We start from the raw sequence: 16581 nt of genomic DNA, 5'->3' as shown, positions 1-16581 counted from the left end.
TTTTATTTATAATTTAACTATAATTTAACTCTGTCTCCTTCAAAATAGTTCCCAAGGGAAGCTCCCTTGGGAAGCCACGCAGCGCCTGAGACGTTGATTCCAATTTTCATAGCAGTGCTGGAACTCAGAAACCTAAATGGCCTTCAGCTGGTCGGTTACAGCCGCTTTTACGTTTTCGGTCGATCAAAGTGATGTCCTTTGAGATGAGTTTTCAATCTCGGGAAGAGAAAGAAGTCACAGAGATTCAGGTCAGGCGAATACGGGGGCTGGGGGATGACAGGAATGTTTTTCCGTGCCAAAAACTCCGTAATCGAAAGCGCTGTGTGACATGGCGCATTGTCGTGATGCAGCATCCAGGTGTCTTTGATGTCCGACCGCACGCGAGCAACCCGTTTTCGCAACCTCTCCAGAATTTCACGGTACAAATGTTGGTTAACCGTTTGCCCTTGAGACACGAATTCCTTATGGACGACTCCTCTACTGTCAAAAAAGCAAATGAGCATGGTTTTGATTCTTGATTTGCTCATTCTCGCTTTTTTCTGCCGTGGTGAGTTTGCAGTGTGTCACTCTTCACTTTGTCTTTTGGTTTTGGGATCGTACTCAAAGACCCACGTCTCGTCGCTTGTGATCACATTTGTGAAAAAATCTGGATCATTTTCAATCCGCTCCAAAAGATCGCGGCACACTTCTTTTCTGTTTTCTTTTTGCTGAGGAGTGAGAATTTTGGGTACCATTTTTGCACAAATTTTTTTCATCCCCAGTTCGTTGATCAGAATTTCATGGACGGTCGTGTGGTTCAAATTCAGCTCGTCTGCGATTAATCTGACAGTTAACCGACGGTCAGACCGCACAAGATCTCGAATTCGTTTCACATTTTCGTCATTTCTCGACGTTGATGGCTTTCCAGACCGAGACTCATCTTCAACTGATTCTCGACCTTCGGAAAATACCTTGAACCACTTGAACACCTGGGCTCTTGACAAAGCAGCATCACCGTAGGCCTGTTGGAGTTTTGCCAGAGTCTTAGTCGCGTTGTAGCCAAGTTTCAAACAGAACTTGATCGCACACCGTTGCTCGTAATTCCGCTCGCTCATTATAGTGACGCAGCAACAAAAATCACTTTGCAAAAAAAGCTCTCACAATCCACCTGTTGACACGAGCGCCTCGCCACTCACGCTGAAGCTACATAAGATGTTGAAGTGCGCCGACTGTGGCGCGGAGACGCGCAGTGTTACCAATTCGTGCGGTCTGGTACCAGTCTCATTACTTTATTTATAGACCTCGTATACTGCCCCGGTCGGTGGCGCGGGGCCAGATGCCGTGGTGCGGGGGGTCGTTGCGGTGGGGAAGCGGAATCGGCGGCTCGCTTTGCGGTGCGAGTGATGTTGCGGTGGGGAAGCGGAATTCGGCGGCTCTTCCGCGACCTGCAGTGGCGTCGCGCTCGCTTCGCGGTCTGCAATGGCGCAGGATGCGCGTGACTTTGTCACAAAGATTACAATTTAAATTAAAATTAAATAGAAAAATCATACAAAGAAAATCTAATAAGAACTTGCCAGTTGTGTCGATCAACAAGATATTACTTATAAGTCTTTTTTCTTTCTATTTTTCTCTCTATTTTCTTTCTCTTTTTCCATTATCCCTTTCTTTCTATATTTACATTTCATTTTATTTACTCTTTCTTTCTCTCCTCTCTCTTTCTTTCTGTATACATTCCCTTTTCTTCTCTTTATCTCTATTCTTTTCTGCCTCATTTTTTTAATTTTATTTTTTATTTATTTAAGGTAAGGCTGCTTTGCGCCCATACGAGGTCGCTTTGTGTCCATACAAGGCTGCTGAGAGCATAAAGTGTTGTACATTTGCAAAAAACTTTGTAAAAGAATTTAAAATGTCTAAAAACAAGGGACGTTATTTTGATGCCTGCAGAAAAAGATATAATTACCAGAGACGAATGGCTTAGCAATATACATATAAATAATTTCCAACGACTTTTACAAAGTTGTTCAGATTATAGACCTGTTGATACAATGCCAATACAGCATCTTGATTCAATAAAACCCATATCGAGAAATAGAAGGCATATCCAGATACTACATAGTTCGCTGGGAGGAGGACATTGAGTATGTAGTTATTATGATATAAAAAACATATTTATTTACGATTCTTTAAATAATAAAATGTTACATGTACATCATAAACAATTCTTAACAAAATTATTCTCAACACATGACTTTATCAAGTATCCTGTCAAATTTCCTACTGTGCAAAGTCAACCCAATAGTAGTGATTGCGGTGTTTTCGCAGTAGCTTTTGCAGTTTCATTATTATTTAACATTAAACATTAAATTAAAACAATTTTTGATTCGGTTTAGCAGCGCCAAGTATTTTGAAAAAAAAACACTTATTTGTATTAATAAATATATTTCTATGTATTAAAATATTTATTCGTATAAAAATATCTGCTTAATATTATTATGTCCTTTATTTTTGAATATCAAAGGCTAGTATTCATAGTCCGTTCTTATTTTCAGACGATCTGAAGTAATGTCTTAAGATACTAATACGACTGTGTGATTGGTTTCAAATATCTTATGATTGTACTTAAGATGGTGTTAAATCAGAATCAACAATGAATATCGGCCAAAGAGTAATAACAAAGTAATAGATTTTCTGGTTTGCATAAATACCCATTGTAGTTGGCGTAATTTGTTCATATCATTAGTTTTGTAGAGTCCTTTTTTGAAAGAACTTCAAGCGCGTATACTTGGCGCTTTTTTGTACCTTTTTTAAAAATGTAATTTTGTTGTGATTTCACACATTATGTAGTGTGAAGTATGTTATTTGTTTTTATAATATATGAGGAGATGAAAGCCATAGTCCTGTCAGTCAAGGTTTTTAAAAGTATTAACTTACATGTTTATAAAATATAAAATTATATTAAGTATATTTATGCACAGAAGTCAATTATGCAAGAAAAAAGAGTTTACCCCCGTTGTTTTTTATTTCGTTTAATAAATAAATATAAATATACATAAAATAAAACAATTTGTCGACGATCACTGGCAATTTATTTAAAAGTGTCACACACGGCGACGTTTCGACCTCAAATCGAGTCCTTATCAAGTGTAAAAAAGTCGATCTCTAAAATTAATAGAAATAATTACTTGAGAATTCCACTTTCTTGTTGGCTGCCACCGATTGCGGACGTGTCTCTTTGTTGTTGGATCTTTGTTTCCTTGTGAATGTTCTTAAGTCTTTCTCTGCTAGTAAGTCCAATTTAATATTGTTATTTTTATATTTTTTATATTGTATACACTTAATTATTTCTATTAATTTTAGAGATCGACTTTTTTACACTTGATAAGGACCCGATTTGAGGTCGAAACGTCGCCGTGTGTGACACTTAAATAAATTGCCAGTGATCGTCGACAAATTGTTTCATTTCATTGATACATTCTGGTTGACTTATCTCCTTACCACATAAATATAGATTCTGTAAAAAAAGTATCCGGAATTAGGTAATAAAACACAAATTACTTATTTATTCTTCAATATTGATTTTGTCACCTTCAAAATAGGTTCCATCGGAAGCAATACACATGTGCCAACGCTCAAATCCTCAAAACACTGTTCAAACGCTGAAGCTGGTATTGCTTTGAGCTCCTCCTCGTCGTCGTCATCGTCGTCGTCGTCGTCGTCGACGTGGTCCTCTCACTCACTCGCCCTCTCGCTCTCTCACTCACTCGCCCTCTCGCTCTCTCATTCACTCGCTCTCTCGCTCTCTCACTCCCTCGTTCTCTCGCAAATATATCTTTTCTCACTCCAACTTCTTGCACTACATCGCGTCGTACACCGACCGGCGGAGATGCTGTCCGTATATCCGTGTGACTTACACATGACGGTCGGTTCGATAAGTTAGAGTTTTTTAATGTAGAGCCTCTACATGATCGTTATGTGTGAGTCACACGGATATACCAACAGCATCTTCACCGGTCGGTATACGTACATGTTATCTGGCGCACGCGAGGAAACGGAGCTGCTGCCACCTCGATGAGAAGAACGAACTGTACAAACGACGTTGATGATGATGACGTTTCTTAATCGAAAATTTGCCAATTTCAGACTTTGCATCGCAATATCTCCGCTCGTAGGGCACGTAGAAGAGAAATGAAAACACTTTTATTGCATAAATCAACCACAAGCTATCCATTGAGCCTACTTAGAAGTTGATCGGATCAATCGTTACTGAGATCCGATAATCGAAGCGTCTCTGAAAACGTCGCGTCGCGTAATGATACACGGTCGGTCCTTGCTGCGCATATACTTGGCGCGAGACACTACCGTGTCTCTTGATATATCGAAATAACGATATTTCGATACTTTCGATACTTTCGATCTATCGAACTATCGATCTATCGATATACCGAACTCTCGATCTATCGATCTCTCGAACTATCGATCTATCGATATACCATACTCTTGATATACCGAACTCTCGCTCTATCGATCTATCGATCTATCGATCTACCGAACTCTCGATCTATCGATATACCGAACTCTCTATCTATCGATCTATCGATCTATCTATCTATCGATATACCGAACTCTCAATCTATCGATCCATCGATCCATCGATCTATCGATTAATAAACTATTAGCAGGTTGCGAAATGTTACCATAAAGAACGGAGGGTAATTATTTAGTTTAGCGTCCTCACCTCCGATTTGGCTAAAACTCACCAATATTGTGTATTTTGACGCGTAGAAATCGAATATGAAAGTTAAAATCGTTCTGCCTTGCAAAGCAAGATATTTATCGTTAAAGTTGACAGGTCTAAGAGGTTATGAAATCTGTCATTTCGACGAACCGACATGGCACCGTAGCGACATCACATGCTCTGCGACCACATGCGCATGCGTCTTAGGTACGTAGAGAGCACGAAATTTAAACTTAACGAAATAAAACAAATGAAGTGCAATAATGTTATTATTGTTAGTCGCGAAACGATACACAATGTTCGGGTTTATAGAATTTGGCCACTTGACATATTGCCACACAAAGTTAGTGGATTTTTTAATTCAGCACGGTGTTTTGGCATCTACAATGAAGTGTAGTATATGTGGTAATGAGATTGATATAAATAAAGAAACATTAATGTACCAATGTAGAAGACGGTACTATATAAAAAATGTACACAAGAAACGTGTACCGAAGCAGTGCGACTTCAAGAGAAGTACCAAAAAGGTACTTGGTTCAACAAAAATCATCTTGACGTGGCTACAACATGCAAAATTGTAGTATGTTTTTTGATGTTGAGACAGCCACGTCAAGATGACACACAAGATGAAACTGGCATTTCGTCAACTACGATTGGATTGGTTTAATTTTTACCGAGAGGTAATTATATTTTAACATACCTTTATATACTGTATATACTTCAAAAAATATGAAACAAAATATTAATATTATTTCTTCTTGTAGGTTTGTGTGTTCTGGGCTGAGAAGCATTCCGAAAAACTTGGTGGCCCAGGACGCATAGTGGAAATCGACGAGGCAAAAATTGGAAAAAGAAAATACAATCGTGGTCGGCTTATCAAAGGTCTTTGGATTTTCGGAGGATACGAGCGAGACACCAAGAAGATTTTTATCGTTCGTACAGGATCGAACCGAAGAGACACTCCTGGCGTGTATTAAGGAGTGGATATTGCCAGGAACCACCATCGTGTCAGATTGTTGGAAGTCATATAGTTGTTTAAACAATGACGGCTTCCAACATCTGACAGTTAACCACTCCTACAACTTCGTCGATCCTGACAGTGGTGAGAAACGTATAAAATTAGTACTATATATTACAATAAACCATTGTTACTTTGTGTGTTGTTCTAATAAAATCTTTAAATTTACAGGTGCGCATACACAACATATAGAGCGCGTTTGGAGAGAGGTTCGCGGAAATATTCCAAGGTACGGAACCAGAGAAAATCACGTCCTTGGATATTTGTGCGAATATCTCTTCAAATGCGCCTATAGCCGCTTGGAACGCATAGAAATCTTCTTTGGGGTCATCGCAGAACTATATCCTCCAACATCCACTTCTGAGGACCAGCCAGAGACATCTGATGAACCAAGTACCAGCACTGCTTAGAGACACGTATTTGTGTACATTTTTACATAGTATCGTCTTCTACATTGGTACATTAATGTTTCTTTATTTATATCAATCTCATTACCACATGTACTACACTTAATTGTAAATGCTAAAACACCTTACTGGATTAAAAATCTAGCCCGTGTAATGCATGTATATATATATATATATATATATATATTTATTTCTATATTTTAATACAGTTTATTTATATTATTTATATATATCAATTTATGGTAAATTTTTACTTTATCCCACTCCTCTTAAATTATATTTTACGTACACATATATTCAATCAATATGGAATTGTACAAATAATGTTACAGAGAACGCGTGGGAGGAGGAGGGACTCCGCCTCACCCCCTGTACCTCCACCCCAAAAGAAACTAACCTAACCCAACCTAATTCTACGGATGAAGGTGGACCTCGATTCGCGTAAAAAGTACGAAATTTCCACCTCATCCGTAGAATTAATTCGGGTTGGGTTAGGTTAGGTTTTTTGGGGTGGGGGTACAGGGGGAGGGGCGGAGTCCCTCCCCCGCTCACGCGCTCTCTATTAAATCATTTGTACAATTTCGCATGGGTTTTGACTGTCCTAGCAGAACAGTCTATAAGTTCAAATTTCGCGCTGTCGTTCTCACGATGCATGCACGGCGCATGCTCACATCACAATATGTCGTCAATATGACAGATCTTCTAAGCTGAACAGTCTGCAACTTTAACGATAAATATCTCGCTTTGCAAGGCAGAGCGACGATTTTAACTTTTATATTCGGTTTCTACGCGTCAAAATACACAATATTGGTGAGTTTTAGCCAAATCGGAGGTGAGGACGCTACAGTTTCCAAAGCAGAATATTTATTTTGCGACATTAAAAATGATCGTACCTAGCATGATTATATATTTTTAAAAATCGCACCACTATCTCTGTTATCTGCCATAATTAGAATATAAATTATAAAAAGAACAAAGATAATAAATTTTGAATTATCTAAAATCGGCGTTTATGTTTGATGATATTATTTATCGGACACCCTATATATTATAATCCAAAGTCGACACCCAGTATAATATAATAAGATAAAGTGAGATACTCTATATACTATAATTAAAATGAGACAACTTGTATATTAACTTTGAACGAAAGGAAAGGGTTTTGACTAATAAGGAAGGTAAAAGAGGAAAGCGAATTAATATAGATTAGCAGATTTCATTTTCACATTTTAATCATCGGAATAAATGACGTTTACTTTATCGTGTCAAATTTTTCTCGAAACAGAGATACAAGTTTTTCGGGTTGGTCAAGTAAAATCGAACACCCTATATATTATAATCAAAAGTCGACACCCTGTATAATATAATAAGATAGTGTGACATATTTTAAAATGAGACCTGTATGTTATAATATAATTAAGTGATAAGAAGGTAAAAGAAGAAAGCGAATTAATATAGCTTAGCAGATTTTATTTTCACATTTTAATCATCGGAATAAATAACGTTTATTTTATCGTGTTAACTTTTTCTCGAATCACAAATACAAGTTTTCGGGTTGATTAATTAAAATCGGACACCCTATATATTATAATCAAAAGTCGACACCCTGTATAATAAAAATAAGATAGAGTGAGATACCCTATATAGTAAAAATATTAAAATAAGACCTGTTTTGTATAATAAACTACACAGTATCTAGATTCTAGATTAGAGTGGGTAAAAGGAGAGTGTCGCCAATTTACCGGAAGTCGCCATTGTCAGACAAAGTAAAACGATATTAAAACCATAGACATAGTAAGAATAGACCGAGCGTGAAGCGCAAAACGTGAAGCACATCTAGAAAAGGACGGAAAGTAGGTGGAGGATCTCTTTCTCTCTCTGTTCGTGTCTTCCCCACTCTCCGCTCTTACTCCCACTCTTCTTTCCTTAGAGAGAGGGAGGGAGGGAGAGAGAGAGGGAGGGGAGGGAGAGGGAGGGAGAGAGGGAGGGAGGGTAGGAGAGAGGGAGGGTGGGAGAGAGAGAGAGAGAGAGCGCGCGAGCAATCCTTCGCCTACTTTCTCTCTTTTTCTACCTGTGATTCACTGCCAAGTAGAGAACACGCTCGGTCTATTCTTACTATGTCTATAATTAAAACGTCACTACTACTTTAAATGTACACTTACACAACTACGTTCACCTAATACCTATTGACGGCTAACCGGAAATTGTCTATAAATGGCGGAGCCAATCAGCATTAGGCATGTATATTGGCGACACTCTCCTTTTACCCACTCTATTCTAGATATATCGCTAGCGCTTTCTCGCGGCAGAAGTATGAACTGTACAAGATTTTCGTGGTCGACTATGACGGCCACGACGACGTTTTTTACATGTAAATTTCGGAATTTGAACTTTGGGTTGTAATATCTCCGCTCCTAGGGCACATAGAAAAATAATTAACGCACTTTTATTATGCAAATCGCACACAAGCTATCGAATTAGCCTACTCAGAACTTGATCAATTCGGCCCTTATTGAGATCTGATAATCTCGGGTACTCGCAGCTTGCGTACTCCCGTAAAAGAGTCACGATGCGGTCTCGCGCTGCGCGTATACTTGGCGCGAGACACTATCGTGTCTCTTGATAAACAATATTTGTTTTGCTTCCATTATTGAGAGTGTCTTTGCCTAACTTAATGATACAATCCAGTTTTTTATTGACGGTGTGAACAACTCTCATCCCACAACGCCTAAATATTCTACTAATCTCTTGACTAAAACCTTTGACAAACGGAATAATGACCCTGTTACAATTTATTTTTATTATTGTTCATTCACTTGAGAAGGACCAAATTTGTGGTCGAAACGTCGTGATTTTACACTAATAAATTCCCAGTTTGGTTGATTAAAGGAGTTTGTTTTATAGTTAATTCAATTGTGAAGAGCCGAATTGTGCCGGGTTTTCGATGATCCAAATGAACTGGAACTTGGTGAAACTAAACAGACAAGAAATAGAAAATTAGACACTGATACGATATACAATTTTCGCGACGTGATATTTTTTATCGCGCATCTCAATTCTTTCAAATAAATGAGTAGTAGTTTCTGAAGGGAAACTGTATTCATTTATTTGTATTTACGACACACGACATAAAATATACGCGAGAAGACACACGTGTATATCGTATACGAGTATACGTTATATTATTGTATTATAACGTATGTTATATTATTAGGTAAATATACAGGGTGTATCAGACCACCCGTCCACCTTGATTTTTCTGAAAACGCGAGGTGACAGGAAGTTGGAGGGAAATGTTATGTCCTATATCCTGTCCGAAGAATCGAATGAAGGAATTTCCATTTTCCGGAACTGACCGAAAGTAGTGGTCACTGTGGTCAACTTTGAAATCTCAAGTAGAAACATATGTCGTGTAGGGTATTGTTGGATAGAGCTTTAAAAAAGAAACATTTTTTATTGGAACATAATCGCAATATTTCTAACCGTTGACGAGAAAAGACTGCAAAATTGAAAAGTGATGGTGTCGACATAATAACGTTACAAAGGTATCTAGAAGATGTTTATTATTTTCTTGATCTCAATACAAATGTTCGAAATGTCTTCCGTCTTGATTTAAGCAAAAGCGAATTCTCTCTCTGATATTATCCGTAGCTCGAAGGACTTCTACGTCACTTAGTGATTGGCATGCATTTCGAATACGTTCTTTCATGTCCTCTCTTGTCGTCGAACATTGCTGATAAATAATATTTTTTATCCATCCCCAGAAAAAATAATCCATAGGTGTCAAATCAGGCGATCGGGCCGGCCAAGCTACATAACTTCCTCTGCCAATCCATCTTCCAGGAAAACGCCGATCCATGATATTTCGAACCACCAAAGAGTAATGGGCTGGACAGCCATTCTGTTGCATCCACATGGCTACACGCGTTGCCAGCGGGACATTTTTCAAGAGCTTCGTTTGTAAACGACATATTGGTTACACACCACACGCAACAAGCGACTGATAGACAAGAGTGCTAGACACATACTGACAAATAACATGTACTGAGGTCAACAAAATGTAAACATCTTCTAGATATCTGTTGAATGCTTAACTATGTAACGTTATTATTTCGACACCATCACTTTTCAATTTTGCAGTCTTTTCTCGTCAACGGTTAGAGATATTGCGATTATGTTCCAATAAAAAATGTTTCTTTTTTAAAGCTCTATCCAACAATACCCTACACGACATATGTTTCTACTTGAGATTTCAAAGTTGACCACAGTGACCACTACTTCCGGTCAGTTCCGGAAAATGGAAATTCCTTCATTCGATTCTTCGGACAGGATATAGGACATAACATTTCCCTCCAACTTCCTGTCACCTCGCGTTTTCAGAAAAATCAAGGTGGACGGGTAGTCTGATACACTTTGTATACAATAACGGACCCAGCCCCGATGACCTTGACTGTGACATATATTATAGAAGTCACCCTCCTGAGTGACCTTCAAAAGGTTTTAGCCGTCGCTCGTTGTTTATTAAAAAGTTATTAACAAAAAAAGTTTAATGATTTCCCACGAATTTTTGGCTGTCCACGTGAAGCAAGAACATGATATTGACATATATTACAAAGGTCACCTTCCCGAATAACCCGCACTAGGTTTTAGTCGTCGATCGTTGTTTATGAAAAAGTTATTAACAAAAGAAATTTCGAAAATATAGTAGTTATTTTGAATATTGAAAAATATAAACGCCGAATATGTATATGAACGAAGAAAGGAAAGTCATTTACAGCAGTGAATTGTTAATACATAGAATAGTTTCTTTTAATATAAGTACAAAGTATTCTTCACTTTAACCAAAAGCACAAACAGTTAAATACAAAATATTCTCTGCTTTAACTTAACCTAACCTGATTAGGTTATATTTTCCGAAACTGGAGCCCCGGACACATACGCTCGTTTTCAGCCCGCCAGGGCCAGTGTAACAGATTTCACCGTGCAGATTTTGATCACCCAGTACACGCCACGGATCCCGGCGGGGAGAGGGGCAAAGCCCCTTCCCCCCGCCCTCCCGCGAAGCGGGCTGAAAACGAGCGTATGTGTCCGGGGCTCCAGGTTCGGAAAATATAACCTAACCCAAACCTATTTCTGATTTATAGCTAAAATTCCATCAAATATACTCTTTCGTAAACGTATATGGTATCGTAAAATTATGCTTTATTCATTAAACATTTTTGTTAATAACTTTTTACCAAACAACAAGCGAAGGGTGAAACCTAGTGCGGGTTATTCAGGAAGGTGACCTTTGTAATATATGTCAAACTCAAGTCCTTGCTTCGCGTGGGCAACTGAAAATTCGTGCAAAATTATTAAACTTCTTTTGTTAATAACTTTTTACTAAACAACGAGCGACGGCTAAAACCTCTTGAAGGTCACTCAGGGAGGTGACCTCTACAATATATGTCAAGGTCAAAGTCATTGAGGCTGGGTCCGTTATTGTATATATTTACCTATTATTATAACCAGAAAATAACACAGTTATAATAAAGTTTTAAAACAAAGTAATATTACAGGTATAAAAGGAAATTATGTAGCCTCAATATTAATAATGTATAACAACTGTTATATTACGTGTTACTTCTGAGATATGTAATAGTTATATTCTGTGTTTGCTAGGTATTATACAGTGCTGGCAAAAAGTTCCGAAACGGTTAAAAATCTTGAAAAATAATGATTTAGTGGAAAAATGTTTCCAACAAAAAGTAGAGGGCTTAAAAAAATATATTAGATGATGATATAGATTTGACCTTGGTATGACCTCGGAAAGCCCGGTCATGGTCAACATAAAAATCTTAAATGGAAACCCCTATTTTTTATTACATATTCTTGTAGCTTAGCTCGAGAGCTTTTTGAAACGCTATAATAAATTTTTTTTCTCTTACGTACTTTTTGACTTATAAGGCTTGAAGTTTACACAGTACCGCCGGCATTAGAATTAACCAAGGTGTACCGCGCATGGAGGTTGTACGGTCGGATTTACACTTCTTTTGTGTGTGTGTGTGCGTGCGTGCGTGAGTGCGTATGTGTGCATGTATGAGTGTGTGTGTGTGTGTGCGCGCGCGCGTGTATGTACTTCATAAAACTAACTGCACAAAAATAGTTTATACTCGTATGTACGAACAACGGCATTAATGCCGTCCGAATACCCGTGTGATCGCACACAACGATCGGGTCACTTACACAATGCCGGTTGTAGGTGAAGTAACACAAGCGAGCAAAATAGTTATCGGAACACCTCACCTATACGCGAGACAGTTTATAAGTGACGCGTTTTCTTAGTGTGCGTCACACGTATTTTCAGACGCCATTAATGCCGTTGTTCGTACATACGAGTATAAACTATTTTTGTGAAGTTAGTTTTATGAAGAACACACACACGCGCGTGCGCACACACACACACACTCATACATGCACACATACGCACTCACGCACGCACGCACGCACGCACGCACACACACATACACAAAAGAGGTGTAAATCCGACCGTACAACCTCCACGCGGTACACCTTGGGTAATTCTAATGCCGGCGGTACTGTGTAAACTTCAAGCCTTATTAGTCAAAAAGTACGTAAGAGAAAAAAAATTATTATAGCGTTTCGAAAAGCTCTCGGGCTAAGCTACAAGAATATGTAATAAAAAATAGGGGTTTCCATTTAAGATTTTTATGTTGACCATGACCGGGCTTTCCGAGGTCATACCAAGGTCAAATCTATATCATCATCTAATATATTTTTTTAAGCCCTATACTTTTTGTTGGAAACATTTTTCCACTAATCATTATTTTTCAAGATTTTTAACCGTTCCGGAACTTTTTGCCAGCACTGTATATACAGCAATATAAATATATATAAATATAAACATACATATATACATACATCTAGAGACACGGTAGTTTCTCGCGCCAAGTATACGCGCAGCGAGACCGCAACGTGACACTATTACGCGAAGCGACGCTTTCGCAGACACTCAGATTATTAGATCTCATTAACCGCTGAACGGATCAAGTTCAGAGTAGGCTCAATGGATAGCTTGGGGTCGAATTATGTAACAAAAGTGTTTTCACTTTCTTCTACGTGCCCTACGAGCGGAGATATGGTGATGCAAAGTCTGAAATTGGCAAATTTGCGATTAAGAAACATCGAAGTCATCGTCATCGTCGTTTGTACAGTTCGTTCTTCTCATCGAGATGGCAGCAGCTCCGTTTATACCGAACGGCGGAGATGCTGTTGGTATATCCGTGTGACTCACACATAACGATCATATGTAGAGGCTCTACATTAGAAAACTCTAACTTATCGACCCAACCGTCATGTGTAAGTCACACGGATATACGGACAGCATCTCCGCCGGTCGGTGTACGACGCGATGTAGTGCAAGAAGTTGGAGTGAGAAAAGATATATTTGCGAGAAAACGACGGAGTGAGAGAGCGAGAGAGCGAGTGAATGAGAGAGCGAGAGGGCGAGTGAGTGAGAGAGCGAGAGGGCGAGTGAGTGAGAGGACCACGTCGACGACGACGACGACGACGATGACGACGACGAGGAGGAGCTCAAAGCAATACCAGCTTCAGCGTTTGAACAGTGTTTTGAGGATTTGAGCGTTGGCACATGTGTATTGCTTCCGATGGAACCTATTTTGAAGGTGACAAAATCAATATTTATGAATAAACAAGTAATTTGTGTTTATTAACTAATTCCGGATACTTTTTTTATAGAATGTATATTTATATTTATTTATTAAACGAAATAAAAAACAACGGGGGTAAACTCTTTTTTCTTGCATAATTGACTTCTGTACATAAATATACTTAATATAATTTTATATTTTATAAACATGTAGGTTAATACTTTTAAAAACCTTGACTGACAGGACTATGGCTTTCATCTCCTCATATATTATAAAAACAAATAACATACTTCACACTACATAATGTGTGAAATCACAACAAAATTACATTTTTAAAAAAGGTACAAAAAAGCGCCAAGTATACGCGCTTGAAGTTCTTTCAAAAAAGGACTCTACAAAACTAATGATATGAACAAATTGCGCCAACTACAATGGGTATTTATGCAAACCAGAAAATCCATTACTTTGTTATTACTCTTTGGCCGATATTCATTGTTGATTCTGATTTAACACCATCTTAAGTACAATCATAAGATATTTGAAACCAATCACACAGTCGTATTAGTATCTTAAGACATTACTTCAGATCGTCTGAAAATAAGAACGGACTATGAATACTAGCCTTTGATATTCAAAAATAAAGGACATAATAATATTAAGCAGATATTTTTATACGAATAAATATTTTAATACATAGAAATATATTTATTAATACAAATAAGTGTTTTTTTCAAAATACTTGGCGCTGCTAAACCGAATCAAAAATTGTCTTAGTATTGAAATAATCTAACGATTACAATAATTTCCTTAAACTCTACTGTACATAACAACTCGCTGAAATACATATGTACAAATGTAGTTAAACTTATTCTATGCTTAATTCTAATGTCACACACATACACACACATGCACGCATTCACAAGAGAGAAAGAAAGAGAATGAGGCAATTAACATAATGATTCGGTTTAGCAGCGCCAAGTATTTTGAAAAAAACACTTATTTGTATTGGACTACCGTTTCCGGTGACAGAAGCAATAGACGCGTGTATGTGTGTGAGAGCAATTGAGGGAGATATAGAGAGATAGTAAGGAGTGGAAAGGTGGAAAGGCGGCTCAGCGGCAGAGGGAGGAAGTGGAAGGGCGGAGGTGAGAGAGGAAGGAGGAGGAGGCAAAGTGGAGGAGAGTGGAGGTAAAAGAAAAGGGGCGAGAGATAGTGAGGTTAGGAGAAAGGCGGGAGAAGGATCATAGGATAGTAAGAGTATAGAAGAGAGAGTCATAGAGGGAATAGAACAAGAGGTGACATCCGGCGAAGAGGAAAAGAAGTAGAGTAGAGTAGAGTAAGAATAGCGGGAATTTTGTAAGAGGGAGGATAAGACAAGAAGTTAAGAAAAGAGGGTAGGTAGAATGGAGAAAGAGGGAAAAGGAATAGAAAAGGGAAAAGGAGAAAAGGGGGAAAAAGAGGAAGAAAGGGGGAGAGGGAGGCCGCCGGGTAGTAAGAATGTTGGAAGGGAGTGGGCGGGAAGTTTTTCGGGATGTATAGAGGACCTGTTGTTGAAGAAGAGGAAGAGGGGTGAGGAAGGGGGAGATAGGTGGGAGGAGGGAGAGATATTCGGAAAAAGTGAGAAGACAAGGAGATCGCCGGGTAAGGAGAAAGAAAAGGGAGAAGGGTTAAGAGAGATATTTGGGCAGATAAGAGAGGAAATGAGGGAGGCGAGGGAGAAAAAAAAGGAAATGAGAAGAATGTTAGAGGAAATTGATGGGAAATGGGGGAGGGGGATGGAGGAGATAAAGAGGAAGGTGGAGGATATAGGAAAGGAGATGAGTAAAATGGAAGTAAGAGAGGGACATGGAGGAGAGATTGGGTAAGTTAGAAAGAGAAAGTAGAGAGGATAAGAAGGGAAATAATGAGGAGTTGAGAGATAGGATGAAAATAATGGAGATGGAGATAGAAGGGAAGAAGAGGGAAGAGAAAAGGAAGAATGTAGTAATAAGAGGGATGAAGATAGAAAAGGAGGGAGAGGAAGGAATAAGGGAGAGTGTAGCAAATTTGCTAGGAGAGATTGAAGTAGAGGTGGAACTTAGGGAGGTTAAAAGAATAGGAGAAAAGGATAGAGAAGGAAGGGAAATGATATGGGTGAGACTAGGGAGTAAGGAGAGAAAAAAGAGAGTGATGGAAGAGAGAAAGAAATTGAGGGGAAGGAAGGAGAGGATAGGAGATGACCTGACATAGAGGGAGAGAAGAATAGAATGGATGGGGAGGAAGCGGAGAAGGAGAGAGCTAAAGGAAGAAGAGTAAGGGAGGAATATATGAAGATGTGGAAATGGGAAGTTTTTAAAAATGAAGAAGGAAGAAGGAAGAATAGAGAGGGAACGGAAGAACAAGGGGAAAAGAGGGAGGAGAGGAGGTTTCGCAGGAGCACGGGGAAGGAAGGAGAATAGCACGAGAAGATAGAAAAAAGAAGAATGGAGAGAGGTGGGGAGGGGGAAAGATTGGGTTTTGGAATGTAGTAGGGTTGGCGGGAAAGGATGAAGAGTTGTGGAGAGAAATAAGAAAATGGGAGGTAATAATATTGATAGAGACATGGGTAGAAGAGAAGGGTTGGGATGGAGTGAAGAGGAAGTTACCGGGAGGGTATATATGGAAGAAACAATGGGCTGTGAGGGAGAATAAAAGAGGAAGGGCAAAAGGGGGAATGATAATGGGGGTAAAAGAATAGAGGGGAAAAGGTTTAGGAATAGAGAGAGAAGAAAGAGAGGTAGAGGGAATAATAAC

At 38.7% G+C, this 16581-nt stretch overlaps 1 protein-coding gene across 1 annotated transcript; it reads right to left on the bottom strand.

Moving 5' to 3' along the window:
* Nucleotides 1-563: 563 nt before the first annotated feature.
* On the bottom strand, nt 564-1094 carry LOC105286005 (protein GVQW3). Its single transcript, XM_011350610.2, has one exon. The coding sequence runs from the start codon at nt 1092-1094 to the stop codon at nt 564-566; it is 531 nt and encodes a 176-aa protein (XP_011348912.2).
* Between the last annotated feature and the right edge of the window lie 15487 nt (nt 1095-16581).

Source organism: Ooceraea biroi, chromosome 2 (assembly GCF_003672135.1).
Source record: "Ooceraea biroi isolate clonal line C1 chromosome 2, Obir_v5.4, whole genome shotgun sequence".
Classification (NCBI taxonomy): Eukaryota; Metazoa; Arthropoda; class Insecta; order Hymenoptera; family Formicidae; genus Ooceraea; species Ooceraea biroi.
The sequence above is the reverse complement of the archived record's forward strand: the minus strand, read 5'-3'. Positions and strand labels throughout refer to the sequence as shown.

Excerpts from the sequence above, each read along its gene's own strand:
- LOC105286005 (XM_011350610.2), bottom strand. The coding sequence starts at position 1,094 with ATGAGCGAGCGGAATTACGAGCAACGGTGTGCGATCAAGTTCTGTTTG.